Genomic DNA, 17,519 nt, shown 5'->3' on the forward strand with positions numbered 1-17,519 from the left:
CAGGTATGGTGAAAATATTCCTTTCCATTTTTATGATGTTTTAAAATGTCCTGTAAGTGTTATTTTATTTTTGTCTGCTTGACCTATGGTTCAATGAGCCTGGCCAAATTTAAGAGAATAATCAGAGTCTGACCAACCTATTAGGATTATCGACACCAATTCCAGGCAAATAATATAAACAAGCCCTTGTCTGTCTACAGTAAGAGACAATTTTGTCCCCCTTCTTCACTGTCTTAACATCCTAAAACCAAGATGGTTTATAAAGCCTCTCTAGTACAGAGCTAGGAATATGATGTGAGTGATATATATACCTTTATATAATTCAAAATTTCATAGTAGTCATCTTAAAGACAATAAAAAGAAATAGGTAAACGTAATTTTAATGATTTATTTAACCCAGTCTATCCAAAATACAATTATTTCAACATGTAACTAATATAAATATAAAAAATATACTGTCTTTGAAATCCAGTGTGTATCTTACACGTATAGCTCATCTCAGTTTGGATTAGACACATTGCAAGTGCATAGTACCCATGTGTGTGTGTATGGCTCTAGCAGATGTCATTTTCTTTTTACTGCATTTCTCACAAGAGAAGGTGACTGCAAAATACGTTGTCCCCTAAATGACTTTTAATGTTATTTCCCCCAGAGCAGGTCAGATTGGTCTGCCCAATGGCTGAGATCTCTCTGCAGATGGCAGGCTTTAGAATGGGGCTATAATTTGTAGGTTCAAATTGAAAGCATATAACAACAAAGAACTAATTCATTGTTCCAGTTATGTATTACTCCTCTTCCCCAGACTCCCCACCCCAGCCCCTGCAAGACCCCAGTGGTGCAAAACAGCAATCAATTTATTATATCCATGGACTCTGGGATGGGGAAACTAAGAAAGGAAGAGCGGGTGGCTCTCTGCTAGGTGTCTGAGGTCTCAGCTGGGCTGACTAGGCAGCTGGAGGACCCACTGCGGAGATGACTTCCTCTCTCATGCTCTGGAGCTTGGCTGGGATGGCAGAAGGACGGGCCCTCACAGGGCAAGGACAGGAATGGCGGCTGGGTTTGAGAGGGAGCACCCACCAGGGAGGGTCCATCCTGAGAGGGAGCATTCCAGGAGACCGAGGCTGAAGCTCAAAGCTTCTGAGGGAGCCTCAGAAGTCACATGGTAACTTGTCTGCCACATTCTATTGGGTACAGACAAGTCACTAACTCCAGACCAGATTCAAGGCGGGTGGGGGTGGGGATTAGACCCTTCTCGATGGGGGTGTGGCAAGGTCATATCCAGAAGAGGCCTGAGAGTTTGTTGTGGCCATCTTTGGAAAAGACAATCTGCCAGACTCAGGAATTCTGTATATTTTAAAAATGTACCTATATATCTCTATATTTTTAAAATGGTGGTTTAAATTTGCATTGGTTACCTATCAAAGCCTTACATATCAAATTAGATTATCTAGGGTCCCCAAAAACAGTTATGTAACTTCAGTAGTAATAAAACTAGCTAACATTTGTTGAGAACTTTCTATGTGCTGGATGCATGGCTAAACATTTGGTATACATTTCCTCATTTCATTTACAAAATATTACTGTTACTATTCTCATTTCTCAAAAATAACTTGAACCAGCCTAACATTTGAACAGCTTTTGATCATGTTATTCTTTCCATAGAATCATGGCTATAATTGATAGCTTTAAGCCACTAGTGTGGACAAATGGGAGGCCAATTTTTAGACAGGATAGAGCTTAGTATCTGAATGAGAAACGCAGTAGCTCAAATTTTGTTTCAAAACAATTTGACATAGGTTCCCATTATAATGTGTTTCCTGTTTTTTCATGAGCACATCCTAAAAATGCTTTTGCCCAATTAGAATAAACTTTGAGGGATATAGGTGACAAATGTCTACTTAAAATATTTAACTTAGTTACAAACAAACATTTTAAAGTCTTTCATTGTGTAGAACAGTAGAATAAGAAATTCTGCTTTTTTCTCTTTCTCGTATTTTATCAAATAATTTTATTAAAAATTCTTTCCATGGAGTTTCTATATCAGTTTTCCCAGCATTACTGGAACCTCTGTTTTGGAAACACCTTACCTGATTTTCTAGAGTATATTGTGTTCACTTCTGTCTAAGTTGTTTCAGATAAACCGCTTTTGTGGGTGTGTATGTGATAGAGAGAGCAAGAGAGAGCAGGGGGAAGGGCAGAGGGAGAGGGAGAGAGAGAAACTTAAGTTGGCTCCATGCTCAGGATGGAGCCTGACGCAGAACTCGATCTCATGACCCTGAGATCATGACCTGAGCCAAAATCAAGAGTCAGAGGCTTAAACAACTGAGCCACCCAGGCATCTCTAAGATGAATTGCTTCTTAAGTCTGTTTATAAAGTCTGTCATTGAAAATTTATTTTTAGCTTCAAAAACTCATTGCCTCATTTTTCTTATGAGAATATTTTTATGGTCTTCCTAGTGTAATCATGAATTCTATTGTTTTGAAAAGTGATTTTTAAAAATCTTATTTGTATGGCATCTAACATTTGAAATTGTGAGGTCTCACCATCAAATATGATAAATAAATTATCTCTGTTAGATTTCTTTACCTCCTTTTTTTCTTCTTTTTTAACTGATCTGGTAGGTGATATCCATAAGGATCCCCTAAATAATCCCACATTAACATTGACTGGGTGTCAACACTATGCTGCTTAAAGTTAAGCAATGGAGAGAGTACTCTGAAATATGAGAATCTTTGTGAGGACTTTGTGAAAACTCAAGTTTAAGAATATCCTTTTCTTCCAAGGAGGAATTTTCGGAAAACATACCTAATTATGTATGTATAGCAACTGAAACTTCAGAAACTGGGAATAGAAGTCATAAGAGTAGGGTTTTTTCTTTTTCTTCACAATTTTCTTTTGAATTTTTAGTTGTGGCAAACTACAAATAACATAAAATTTACCATCTTAACCATTTCCAGGTGTACAGTTCAGTGGTATGAAGCACATTAATGTTGTTGCCAACCACCTCCACCACCCATCTCCAGAATACTTTTCATCTTGCAAAACTGAAACCCTGTATCCATTATCACTAACTCCCGATGACCCTATCTCCATGGCCTCTGTCAACCACCATTCTACTTTCTGTCTCTACGAATTTGACCATTCTAGGTCCTTATTAAGTAGGACCATACAGTATTTGTATTTTTGGCTTATTTCATTTAGCATAGTGTCCTTAAGATTCATTCATCCATATTGTACCGTATCAGAATCACTTTCCTTTTTAAGGCTGAATAGTATTCTATGGTATGTATAAGGACACTTTTTCTTTATCGGTTTATCTGTTAATGGACACTTGGCTTGCTTTCACCTTATGACTGTTGTCATTAATGCTGCTATGAATATGTGTGTGCAAATATCTCTTTGAGACCTAGCTTCCAATTCTTTGGGGTGTATACCCAGGAGTGGAATTGGTAGATCATACGGTAATTCTATTTTTAGTTTTTTTTTGGAGGGAGGGAACTACCATATGTTCTCCACAGCAGCTGAACTCTTCTATTTTCACGAAAAGTGCATAAATGTTCCAATTTCTTCACATCCTCATCCACACTGGTTTCTTTTTGGTTTTGTTTTTGACAATAGCCATCCTAAAGGTGTTTTGTTTTGTTAAAAAAAAACTTCAAGAATTTTCCCTTTGTGTCCCTTTTTTAGGGACTTTTTTTTGTATATAGCAACTATTTCCTCATGAAGGCAACAACCAATTATTCATGATTAATAGCACTGCATAGTACAAAATACTAAAGAGATAATCTTAAAAATTAAATTTTCCGGATGAAACTTAAACACCACACATTGAACCTAAAAATGCAGATGGATGAGGAAGAGGGGGAAATAGACATTTACTTGGCATCTACTGTGTGTGGGGCTTTGCATTCAGCATTTTGTACCTGTTATGACATTTCATCTTCGTGACAATCCTACTGATATGCGCTAATACTTTCATTTTATAGATGTGGAGTTCAAAACTCAGAGAGAGTGACTTATAAGATCAGATAGAGAAGGTTGGAGTTGCGCCAAAACCCCTGTCAGCTGATGCTGGAACCTGTGCTTTTCTCATTATCTATTGCTGTTTAAGTACAAGACACCTCATTTGTCCAATCTGTATGATTTGAGAAGTACTTACATTCTTTTTAAAAAGATTTTATTTATTTGAGAGAGAGAGAAAATGCACGAGCAAGTGTGAGCGGTGGGGAGGGGAGCAGACGAAGAGGGAAAGTCCAAGCAGACTCCCATGCTGAGCACAGAGCCTGACGCAGGGCTCGATCCCATGACCCTGAGATCAGACCTGAGCTGAAACCAATAGTCAGACGCTTAGCCAACTGAGTCACCCAGGTGCCCGTGAAGTACTTTCAGTACAGATTCTCATGCATTCCATACAATGATCCTATGAATGGTTAGCATCAGTATTACCAAGATCCACGTTTTATAAATGGAGGAAATTGTAATTCATAAAGTCATGATGTGCTTATCCAAGCTCACAAAGCAAGTGGGAGGCAGAACTAGGACTTGAACCCAGGTCCTTTCATTTTTGATCTGAAGTGCTTCTCACTTTACTGTGTTCTCTTTTACTGTCCCAGGCAGCTTATGTAGTGAAGTCATCCAACCTCATTAAATCAAAGTGAGATTACATTTGTAGACCCTCTTGATGAAAACTTATGGGATATACAGTACTTTCTAATTTACATTCAATCAATTTGGCAAAGGCGCAATATCTACCATTCTCTTCCCTATCCAATACCTAGATCCAGAGGTTATATTTACTAATGTAATTTAGGAAGTCATTCTTCACATCCTGATTGGATGCCTGCTGTGTGCCAGACACTATACTTCGGGCTGGAAACCCAGAGATAAATAAAAGAGACATTGTCCTTGTCTCCTAGAAGTTCTTAAAATAGCAGGAAGCAATTTAACACAGAAACAGGTAATAGCACACAATGTAACAGAAAAAGCTTCTCAGAGGAGGAGGTGACATATGATCTATACTTTAGGAATGGTCAGGATTTCACCTAGAAGAGAAAGAGTTACTGGGTATTTACCCCAAAGATACAGACGTAGTGAAGAGAAGGGCCATATGCACCCCAATGTTCATAGCAGCATTGTCCACAATAGCTAAATCGTGGAAGGAGCCGAGATGCCCTTCAACAGATGACTGGATTAAGAAGATGTGGTCCATATATACAATGGAATATTACTCAGCTATCAAAAAGAACGATTTCTCAACATTTGCTGCATCATGGATGGCACTGGAGGAGAAAATGCTAAGTGAAATAAGTCAAGCAGAGAAAGAAAATTATCATATGGTTTCTCTCATCTATGAAACATAAGAACTAGGAAGATTGGTAGGAGAAGAAAGGGATAAAGAAGGGGGGATAATCAGAAGGGGGAATGAAGCATGAGAGACTATGGACTCTGAGAAACAAACTGAGGGCTTCAGAGGGGAGGGGGGTGGGGGAATGGGATAGGCTGGTGATGGGTAGTAAGGAGGGCACGTGTCGCATGGTGCACTGGGTGTTATACGCAACTGATGAATCATCGAACTTTACATAAAAAACCAGGGATGTACTGTATGGTGACTAACATAATATAATAAAAAAACATTATTATAAAAAAAAAGAAGACAAAGAGTTAAATAATGATTGATTCTTTGCAGAATCACAAGGAAACCTTCATCCAGTTTTAGCCGCCAGAAGGAACTGTTCAGACACACGTTCTGTTTTGTTTGAATACTGAAGTTTTGTCCAGGTGGCTTGAATGAATTGATCAGAAATATAGATAATTCGGATTTGTATGATTTAGGGGTTATCATTATGGACAGTTGATGGATGAACATTCTGATTGTCTTGTAGGTGGTCTGATCAGGTCTGTGAGGATATAGAAGTAATTGTAAGGACAGCGTCATATTTTAGTCACTGTGATGGTCATTATTGCTGGTTTGAATCGGTTGGGTGATGATGGAGATAGTTGTTTGACTGTCTCTGTGTGCGTCTTTATTCCATAGGGAGAAAGAGGCCCCCAAGGCCCTCCTGGACCCCGAGGTGAGGAAGGATGTCCAGGTGTGAGAGGACCTAAGGTGAGTGTAGACCTCAAGCTGTGGAATTCTTTCCCTGTCCCTGTTTTATCCCTTGAGTTTGAGGAACATCTTACTTCTTCAACATAGCATCTCAGCTCTTTCTCATACTGAGGGTTTCCCAGAAGTAGAGCCTGAGAAAAGGAATCAAGTGCAAATAGTTTATTGGGAGGGGATGTCAGTAAATACTAGCAAGACAAGGGAGAACAGGAAGGAAGGTGACCTAGAAAAGATATGGTATCAATTAGATTACCACTGTGGGTAGATGGAGCCTAATTCTGCTGAGGAACTGTGTGAGCCAGCGTTGAACACGCACCTCAACATTGTCCCACCCAACGGGGGAGAGAGCTGGGGCATTTATACACCAAACCCTATCAGGCATGATTTGCAAGCTGCTCTCAGTGGGTATTAATTCCCCAGCACTTCTGAGCTACATTGCATGTGGACAGGCTCTGGTACCAGAACAAGCCCTCAGGAAAAGTCATAGTGCTGACAGTTGGAAGGGGGTTTGAAAATACTGAAATTTTAAAGCCTAGAGAAATAATGGATGGGTCTCCTTTTTCAGTGGTTTCATAAATGTCTCTTAACCTTCCAGGATTAGAAAAGCTCCTTCAATAAGGCCAGAAAATTACCTCTACAATCTCTGAGTCCTATAGAGAGTTTTTCTGACCATAGCAACCCTATTCTGTACATTCTATCAAGTTACGCTTTCAGTTAATTTGTCCTATTGTTCCTGGAAGCCTTCTTATGCTTCCTAGTCAGTGTATTCTCACTTTTGTTTGAAAATATATGATTGAGCTATTAATAAGTGGCAGATCATTGCCATTTCCTGCTCACCCCTACTACGTGAGGAGTTACCGATATGAATTTCTCCAAGTCACAGGCAAAGGGGAGCAGTAGTAATCAGAGTGCTGTGATGCCCACTATAGTCACCGGAGAAGAAATCTTCATTTTGTTCTATGGATTGCATTTTCTTGGAATTTGGAAATATATGGTATCTTAAGTGAAACAAAGGTTTAAAAATCTTATTCAAGCTCAATTCTTTTTATTTCTTCCTAACTTTAGGGAGCAAGAGGATTTTCAGGAGAAAAGGTAGGTGACCTTCCTTCCTCTTGCTTAAACTGGAGAGCAATTTCTTTGGGAAACAGTACTGACTCCACTTGCTTTTCCTTTGCTCGAGTGAGGTGGGACTTAAAACTTTTTGACAAGGGAATATGTCAGATGATATTAATAGTCAAACTGTGATGCTAATGAATGGTTTAAATGAAAATGTATAATTATCTATAATAATTGAGCCACCATATTTGTCACATGATGCTCTGGAAGAGTTGGTCCTGAATTCCAGGTGTGGTCATCAAGGTGAGTATGAAATGGGAGATGGATGCCAGGACAGGGCTGGTAGGAAAGGAGCTGGCACAGTAAGAGAATGACTTTTCTTTCATTCAAAGGCAAAGTACTCACTCACTATTCATGCACTCAAAAAATATATTTGTAGGTACCCACTCTGTTTCCCACATTATCCCTGGGAGTGGCTACAAAGTGATGAACAAAACAAACAAGGGCTGATAGGGCTTCTTTACTCATGTCTCCTGGTACCACTGACTTACCCTTATGGCCTGTGGCAAATACATTACGTAACTGTAGTCTGAGAGTCTGGTGTGCATATTTTCATGCACTAACTCAGCTATCCTTTGGTTTTAAAAAAGTGCCTGGAACTTGATTTCCTCGTACTGATAGTGGGAGCAAATCAACTATTCCACACACGTAATATGCATTTTATTTGGCTTGCAAAACTCTGGACCTTTTTTTTTTCCCCGAAAGATGCTTTATAATAAATGTGGTTTTTAAAAAACGATTTTTATTTTTATTTATTTGAGAGAGAGCTAGAAGGAGAGAGGGAGAACACGAGCAGGGGGAGGGACAGAGGAAGAAGCAGACTCCCCGCTGAGCAGGACCCTGGGATCATGACCCTCCTTGAAGGCAGATGCTTCACCGACTAAGCCACCCAGGTGCCCCTATAATAAATATAACTGCCATTCTGAGATAGTTGGCGAAACGAAGGGCCCATGAGTTCGAAGTGATGGAATATTTGATGAGATGTCACTCTGTAGCTGCCAATTTTTACACTTATCCAGTTAGCTTCAGGTTTTCCATTCTTAAGGAGTTTTCTTATGGTAAGTCTCCCCAAATACATACGTATGGATACACTCCCATTTAATTCCTCCTTAATCTGAGATCTTCTGAGTTTCCATTTGTAAATTAATTCAGACATATTTGCCAGTCTTTTTAAATTAAAAAAAGCCAATGGCAAAAGGACCATCTTTAACAGGCAGACAACCAGTGGGAAATGTTTCATTTAGTCTTGTGAAAGACTTAACTACTTGTTCCCCGTGCGGAAGTTGAAAAAGAAGTCTTCCTATCCCTTAGAAATTTGGGTTTCTTTTTTTCTTATCTTTTTCTTTGGAAACTAAAACAGCGTATAAGGCTAGTGACTATTTTGGGAATGAAAATGATCATTGTTTTTTAATTTATGAATGCAGTATATGAATGTCACTTTGGAAGTTCTAGATTCTTCTCCCAACAACACCAAAAATATTAGCAAGGAAATTAACATCAAAGCCATATGCACGTACACCTGGTCCTCTTTTCTGTAACAGTTTTATCTTCCTTTGCTCCACAGGGAAGCCCTGGTGATGAAGGTGTTGATGGCTTGGTTGGGGAACAGGTATAGAAAGTTTCTCATTTCTGTTTATCCTCTACTAGTTTGGTATTTATGCTCTCTATTTATACTTTCCAGGACATAGTCTAGAAATGTTAGCATGCATACTCAACAGTGTCTAAAGTTAATCTATTATTTGACCATATCTTCAAAATATAAGGACCCTAGAAAAGTAGCTCTAATCAACTGCCTCCCATAATAACATGTTATTGTCCAGTATTTTATTCCCATTTATTTTTGTTAAATTCTATCAATTAGATATTGTTATGATTATTGTTTTGCTTAGTCATTGCTTATCCAGCTTTGCCCTCATATTTGTTACTTTTTGTTATTTGATGCCTTCAAAGGAACATGAAAGATCTTGTTTCTTTTGCCTAAGGTACAACTTTTAGAATTTCCTTTAATGGAATTTACAAACTCCTTTAGTTTTTGTTTCTCTGAAAATCTTTATTTTACCATTTTTTCTTCAAAGATTGTTCTCGGGGAAATAATGATTTTCTTTCAGCACTTAGAAAATGGAATTTCATAGTCTTCTGGCTTCTATTGTCTTCTGTCTCTCATTAGTGCTGTTAAGAAGTTATCCATCAAACTCATTTTGTTACTTTTGTCAGCAATCTTAAAAAAATGTATCATGCTGCTTTAAAAATTTCCCTTTCTTTCTAGTGTTCTGCAGTTTCAATATGATGTGTCCAGGTGTGGGTTTCTTTTTATTTAACCTGTTTGGAGCTTGTTAGGCTTTTGAATCTGAGCATTTGTGCTTTCTGTCAGTTCTGGAAACTCCTTAGCAAATTCTCATTTTGAAATGTTTATCCTTCCCATTTTCTCTATTGTCTCTTTATGGAAGTCTAATTGGAAATTTGTGAGACCTTATGCTATCCTCAATGTCTCTTAACTTCTTGTTCATATTTTCTGTTTGTCTTTCTGTACTGAATTCAGAGTACTTTCTCCAGTTTCAAGTTCACTAATCCTTATGTCACTTGTGTTTAACCTGTCAAATGGATTTTTAATTTCAATTTCTCTGATTTTCACTTTAAGAAGTTCTATTTGATTTTTTCTCAATTCTGCTTGGTCTCTTTTTTTTAACAGTTGCTTATTATTTTACTCATTCTTTTTTTTTTAAAACCTATTTAAATGTATGAAATATACTTATTTTATATTGTGCATATGATAATTCCAATAGCTGTAGTCATTACAAGTCTGATTTTGCTGCCTGTTGTTTCTGCTGGCTTCTCCCTCATGGTATCTCCCTCACATGTGTTGTGACTTTTGATTGATTGATTTTATTTTATTTTTTCTCTTTTTTTTGTTTCTTTTTCTTTTTTCTTCTTTTCTCTCTTTTTTCCTTTTTTATGATGACTTTTGATTTAAACGCATTTTTAAATGAACTTCATCTGTGAGAAGTCAGTAAGGCCTGCATTGAGGTTGCTTGCTTCTGCCACGTCCTTGGTGGCACATCCTCCTGAGATCCCTTTAAAATAAATGATGAGATCTGTTTTTTCACACGGTCCTCACGGAGTGATCAGAAGTCCCGAGGACAGCCAATGGCTATTGCTTCTCTGGATCTCTGCATTCTCTTTACTCTGAGCTCTAAGGATTTCTCTTGTTCTTTATCAGCTCATGAACGTGTGGAGCATCTCACACTTTGCCGTCTGGAATTTTATATTGTTTTTCAAAGGAAGTATTGTTCAGAGCCTCTACTCTGTCACATACAAGTTGGATGGTAAAGAAATTTCTGCTCTTGGCTAGAATGTGAAACTACATGGAAAAACTTTCTGGTGTGACTTGATATACAAAGCTTCTTTGTATATTTATTTTTCCTTTTCTAGGGTAATCGTGGAGCCCCGGGGTCATCTGGAGAAAAAGGAAATAGGGGAAATCGGGTAAAGTGTGAGGCTGTTCTTCTCTCATATTTCTACTGTATCAACTGACCTTGACAGTTTATTTTTAAGTTCTGGGAAATAATTCTCTAGTGGTTTAAGTTCTAGATTGGGAGTTAAAGGGCAATAAATACTAGCAATTTGGAATCTTTAGTGAAGACCCTTCCATGCTGCTAGTGATATGAGTGATGGAAACCGGCTTCCTGAGCCTTTGGCACAGTAATCGCCATGCCCTATCTCACGAGCTTTGCAAGGCTCCCTGTCGCCAGTGATTCAGTCTCACACCCCAGACCTCTCAGCCACATTCTTCACTACTGTCAGTCCAAAAGTGTCCTTTCCAGTCAGATTGTACTACTTATTGTCCCCTGAGGATTCCTTGTGCATGCCCACCTCTATGTCTTAGCTCATGCTAGGTACCCCATCCTCGGGTGGCTTTTTCCCTGCTTCCATCTCCAGTGTTTATTTGAATATCACTTTCTTTCCAATTTCCAGCTCCCCTCTTTCCCCCTCATAGCAGTCTGTAGTGCTCTCTCCCTTCTCTACATCCTTCCCGCATTATATTTCTTTTCTTTTCTTTTTTTTTAAGATTTTATTTATTTATGTGACAGCCAGCGAGAGAGGGAACACAGCAGGGGAGTGGGAGAGGAAGAAGCAGGCTCCCAGCAGAGGAGCCCGATGTGGGACTCGATTCCGGAACAGCGGGATCATGCCCTGAGCCAAAGGCAGACGCTTAACGACTGCGCCACCCAGGCTCCCCAGCCGCATTATATTTCTATGTAAGGGAAGGCAGATGCCTGGTGTATGTACCACAGCCCTGCCTTCCCATGCCCATGGCAGATATTACTAAGCAATTATGGAATCCAGCCAGAGGGATCCATCTCAGAACTGTTATAATCAGCTTCTGTTGATTGACTGGATTAGATAAAGGGTGTGATTATGTTTTTGTGTACCCCTCATGGAATTAGAGTAATGCTTTTACCCCAAGGTGTGGATTGATTTCCTGATAAATAAAACAAGGAGTCACAAGAAATGGTTCTTTATTGGGGGAGGTTTAATTGATAAGCTGCAATTTGGGGATTAGATTTTGGAGAAGGTGGGAGACACCACACTTCTTTCAAGATCAGAGAGCCTTTGGTTTCCATCTAATTTAGTTAAATTCAATAAACACATGTTAAGAGCTTCTTACTTGTAGAGCATATCTAGCAAAACACTTTTTTAAAAAAAGATTTTATTTATTTATTTGTCAGAGACAGCGAGAGAGGGAACACAAAGGGAGTGTGAGAGGGAGAAGCAGGTTTCCCGCCGAGCAGGGAGCCCGATGCAGGGCTCAATCCCAGGGCCCTGGGATCATGACCTGAGCTGAAGGCAGACGCTTACTGGCTGAGCCACCCAGGCACCCCTAGCAAAACACTTGGAAAGTTGGGCACATCATAATAAGAACCAAATGCCAGGCTCTGTACTCAACATTTTAATTTATTATTCCATTTAATTTCCATAACAGCCTGATAAAATGGGTATATCTGTTTCACAAATGAGAAAATTGAATCTTAGAGAAGTCAAAGAAATTTGCCTAGCTAGTAAATTGGATAGCAGGATTGGAATTTAGAATTAAGTAACTCCTTTTATCTTTATACCAGGTGAGGAAAGATAAAGCAGAGTTATAAGTAACAATAAGAAGTGGCATTTTTTTAGAGCCTAGAGAACATTCTGTTCCCAGTGAGTCTAAGAACCAGATCTCAGAGATGGGTCCCACTTCATTATGCTCAGAGTGTGGCATATACCCTCTAGAACCAGGCATATAACACAATTTGAGGAAGGTTCCTGGGGTCGGGGCTCTCCCCGACTCTGCAGGAACCACTGCACAGTGGGGGTACCATTAACAGCAGGTTTTAAGAGAGGTAACCATTTGCTTTTCATGTCGTAGTCTTATGGCAAGTTGCTTCACCTTGCTGGTTCCCTTTCTATAGTAGGAGCTCCAGAAACATTTTTCTCTCTTTTTGCCCCCTTTTCATGAGATCTTACTGTGCCAGTGCTGCCCATGTCTGTGGTAGAGAAAGCCTTCTTCTTATGTGTGTTTCTGTGTAGGAGTATCAGGGAGAAGTGGAAAGATCAGGGACTTGGTGGTAAGGAGAACTGGGTCCAACTTCCCTGAGCCTTAGGTTCCTTGCATGTAATATGCAATTCCTGAGCTGTAAGGGTTCAGTGAGGTAATGCACACCTAGGGCCACATATATCACAGGCCTCCAATAAAAGTATGCTCTTTTCTGCATCGCAACCTCACCTATTTAGCAGCAAATTCTTTAAAGTTCAAGTACTAAATTGCTCTTTTAATGTGATGCTCGTTTTCCCTCTTAATGTTCTCTTTCCTTTAGGTGATAGATGATCTTTTAAAATGACACTTTTCTTCCCCTCTGTGATTTAAGGGCTTGCCGGGACCACCTGGACCTCCTGGAGAACACGGAGAGCCTGGGTTAAGGGGAGACCCTGTAAGTGCTGATGGAAGGATTTCAGCTGCTTTAATCCAGGGACTTATAAACAGTTTGCTTAGACACAAAGACAGCAATTAATTACTCATCAACGAGGCATCCATTCAGCCTGTCTTAGCCTTGCAACAAATAAGAGATTTGTGAGAAGATCCATCTTATAGAACATTTAGGTTCTTAAAGAGTTTGCAACTTTAATTGCATTGGGTATTTGGGATTTCTGAGCAGGCCCGGACAATTAAAAAGGTCTACTTTGGAGCCTTTTAAAAAAATCATATTTCCTGTAATTTCTTTTCCTATCTTTCCCATCCATTTGAGGTAAGCAATCTTTTCTTTTCTCAGGGGGATCCTGGAGCAGATAGTTACATCCAAGGCCCTAAGGGAGAAAAAGGAAGGCGTGGACATCAGGTAAGATGGTCTCTATTTGTTTGGGGATACTGGTACATGTGGGAAAGATGCTAGCTGGTGAAGAAGTCTTGAATGTTCTGGTTGGATCAGCATAGAGAGCAAACCTGTGGGACTCCACTGCCCATGGAGACAGGAGCTCTGAATGCTAATCTCCATTTATAGCCTTGTCTTCGCATCCTTGTCTTGTGGTTCCTTTTTTTCCTGAAAAAGAAAATCTCATTTCCCACAACACCAGTAACACAAGTTACTTAATCTCCTTTATCCTTGGTTTCTTCATCTCCAAAATGAAAGCATCAGGCTCAGTGACACCTAAGATCTTTTCAGTATAAAAATTCCCCAGTTTCCTAATGATGTCTTGATTTAAAAGCAGTTGGGCCATTACACCTCTGACTTGCTTCCCACCACTGCCCATGTTGATTGATGTGACTCGAGTACTAGCCATTTTTAAAGATAAGATCCTTGTCTAGCTTGGAAGATTGGAAGTGTCATGACATAAGACCTCACCAAAGGTAGAAGACTTGTTAACTTTGCAGATGCTGCTAACTGGTTGGAAGCCATATTTAGATGTTTTATGTCCTAGTCATTAAAATGCACGACTGAAAAATGACTGAGGTAACCCAAGTGTCTCAGTCCTCACATCTCGTCATTCCCAATTTCCAGAAACAGGGTCTGCACAGCAACATGTTTACAACTGGAAAGCAACCTCTATTTGCTTTGGACTCCAATTTGCCTCCTTTGACATAACTTTAGGATGTTGATTCTCTTCCCTGAATTGTGGCGCATTCATATCCATTTTATATACGTCCAGGTCCCGAGTAAAATCTGGTTTGTAACAGGATCAGTATTCTGTAGCTATGCCAGAAAACTGTCACTCCTTACTGCAAGAATTTCTTATCTTGTTGTTAATTACAATTATTTTGGACAAACTCCATTGAGAGGGTTCTCTTGGGTGAGTTGAGATCAGAGAGCCCGCTGAATAGCTACTCAATCAGTTATGGGATTGAGCTAAGAGAACAGCCAGGCAGCATCCCTTAACCCACCTGGGCCCTGGTTTCCTCATCTGCAAGGTGGGAAGGTTAGAGAAACCATTTTGAAGTTTCCACGAGTTAGTGGTTGTCATGGGAAGGAAGGTGTATGAATTGAGCTTTGTTTCCATGGATTGCTTGTGGTTTTACAGCTGGGGAGGAACTGCGGCCCCTAGACCAACTTTTCAGTACTGTGTGCATCCCAGCGCCGCAGCCATGGGGAGAACTCCTTCTGGCCGTTTTCAGAGGTCTCCACTGCTGACTTCATAGCTCAGGGCTAACTCGGAACGTCAGATCCCTGAATTGTGTGTGCAAACCAAAATTGTGACCCTCATGAACTGGCTCGTGTCATACTGCACTTGTGTTCCACGTGGTTTCTACTCCCATGCTGAGCTCAAAGAAGGGTGCTAAGTATTCTCTGAATAGATTTGGGTAATAAAAGTCACTCTTACCAATTACATAAGCCTGCTGCTGCAATGTTGAAATTCTAACCAGCTGCGTGCCATTAGAAGATAGACCTCTAGAGGGCAGTCTTTCCTCGTATAGGTTTACTCGGCTATCCCAAGGCAGAAGAGCGTTCCTATGAAAACCAATCGTAAACGGAAATGGAGTAAGCAAAGAAGCAATTACCATTAATTTCTACGGAAATATTTTAAAGTGTTCCCAGATTCCAAAAATAACCTCCCCTAGGCTTCTCTGATACCTTAGGACACATCTTGCTAAGGGATGCGCAAAATAAATTGAGACGCACGAACGCTCACAGAGTTCAAAGCTATGGCGTCTGAATGCTGAGATGATGCTGAGTGTGGTCTCGGGGAAAGAGTTTGGCTGCGCGGGGCCTCTCACTGCTTGGGGTGCGCGCTGCCTCTGTAAAGGCTCGCTGCGTAAAACACATGCTGAGCGCGGTTTCCACTTTGCCCCCTTTGCCGTAAAAGTGAAAATCCTCCTTGAATTTCTTTTGGTTAGCGAAACCTGGTACTAATGTAGATCTTTCATAAACGTGAAGTGGCTGAACACACACTTTTAAAAAGGGAGGATACCTGGATTTGTTTCTGAGTTGAACCAAAGAGCAGATTCTATGTTGCAATTTGGAAGGAGACAGTCCCCAGAATGAAGCTGGCTTTTAAAGGAAACAGAAAGTTATTTTAACATCCAGTATGGGAGAAGGGATGGAAAACCCGTCATGCTTTTCCACTTCTGAGAAGGAAAACCAATACAACCCTTTTGGAAGGCAATCTGACAACATACATCAGCTAGGATTGCTGTTTGTTGCTTATATATTTTAATATACACAGGTTTATATATTTTAATATACAAGTTTATATATTTTAATATACAAGTGACAAATATACAAGTGACAAAGTCTGACTGGCAGTGTTTAGCTAATAAACATGTTTTTGATAATCCAGGGAAAGGTGATTCCTGGTTTGGTACACTAGCTCAATGATGTCATCAAAAGCCAGGGATGTCATCAGGGACTCAGCCCCTTTCTTCCATGGTGCCCTCCTCAGTGTGGTGCCTGGGCTTAGCTGCCCAAGCCTTTAGTCCTCACTTTTACATAAAATGCCAGAAGGAAAGGTGCTTTCCTATCATCAGGGCACTGCCAGCAATATTCTTTTTGGCTCATTGGCTGGCTCCTGTGCTCCCCACTTGCGCTTGCCCCATTTTAAGAGACCCAGAGAAAGCAGGTTTCTGGCAGATGAAATGAGATTTCCATAACTGGTTCAGACCCGTCATAACTCATCCTTTGGAGCTGGGCGTGTTGTCCCAAATGAAACAGATTTTCTTAGCAAGAAAGAAAGGGGCAGGAGTGTTGTGTAGCCCCCAACTGTGTCTGCCACGGATTTAGATGTATATATATCCTTTGATCCAGTCTTTCCAGTTCTGGAAATTTATCGAGAAGCTAATCATGGACCAACACAAAAATTTAGCTCCAAGGATAGAGATAAGATTATTAAGTTTTAAATCACTACACTGCTTGAATGTCTGATGATAAGGGGTTGTTTATATAAACAATGGCACATGATCAAATATTACTAAGCTACGAAAAATAGTTTAGAAGACTGTTTCATAACAAGGGAAACATTCATGATGCAATATTAAGTGAAAAGACCAGATTACAAAACTCTGTATTCAGCAAGAGTCCAAATTGGTAGAATGTAGCTATATCTATCTATTCTGGAAGGATAAACACCCAGAAATTGTGCATTTTTTTTCTTAACCTTATTCTCTGAATTGTTGAAATATTCTATGATGAACTTGTATTATTTCTTACCCTGACTTTTCATTTTGAAAAATTTTAAATCTACAGAAAAAGTTGTAGTTGCAAGAACAGCATAGTGAACACCAACTGTTATCATTTAGCCATATTTACTTCATGTCTCTCTATACAAATACATAGGTAACATTTGATATATTTTGTTGAGCCATTTGATTAGTTAATTATTTAATTAATCAAGGATTAACTGAAGGTCTTATAAGATTTCTCTTCCAAATATTCAACAAGTATCTTTCAAGAACAAGTACTTTCTCTTATATAAACATAATACAGTCATCATACTCAAAAAATTTAATATGGCATAAAATTATTTTCTAATATGCAGTCCGTGTTCACATTTCCACACTTACCCCAATGATACCCTCCATGGGTATGTTTACTGTTATTGTTCTGAGATCCAATCAAGGACTACGTGGCGTATTTAGTTGTTTTGACTCAGTTGTATCCTTCAATCACAGCTGTTGTCTAGTTATTTGTTTCCATGACATTGACATTTCTGACCAGTTATTTTGCTAAACATCCCTCAATTAGGATTTGTCCGATTCTTTCCTCATGACTAGATTCAGGTTAAGCATTTTTGGCAGATTAAGTAAGGTGGTACCCTTCTTTTTAAAAAATTTTTAAA

General features: G+C 39.5%; 1 protein-coding gene across 3 annotated transcripts in view; it reads left to right on the forward strand.

Moving 5' to 3' along the window:
* The window catches only part of LOC123788369 (collagen alpha-4(VI) chain-like), a 123,409-nt gene that overhangs the window by 64,056 nt on the left and 41,834 nt on the right, over positions 1-17,519 (forward strand). For all 3 annotated transcript variants that reach the window (XM_045791731.2, XM_045791730.2, XM_087870197.1), the window contains 6 exons: positions 6,036-6,107; positions 7,170-7,196; positions 8,785-8,829; positions 10,650-10,703; positions 13,124-13,186; positions 13,526-13,591. In XM_045791731.2, the coding sequence (XP_045647687.2) occupies positions 6,036-6,107; positions 7,170-7,196; positions 8,785-8,829; positions 10,650-10,703; positions 13,124-13,186; positions 13,526-13,591 (327 nt within the window). The remainder of the gene's footprint in view (positions 1-6,035; positions 6,108-7,169; positions 7,197-8,784; positions 8,830-10,649; positions 10,704-13,123; positions 13,187-13,525; positions 13,592-17,519) is intronic.

This window comes from Ursus americanus, chromosome 20 (genome assembly GCF_024610735.1).
Source record: "Ursus americanus isolate L20-20 chromosome 20, mUrsAme1.1.p, whole genome shotgun sequence".
Classification (NCBI taxonomy): domain Eukaryota; kingdom Metazoa; phylum Chordata; class Mammalia; order Carnivora; family Ursidae; genus Ursus; species Ursus americanus.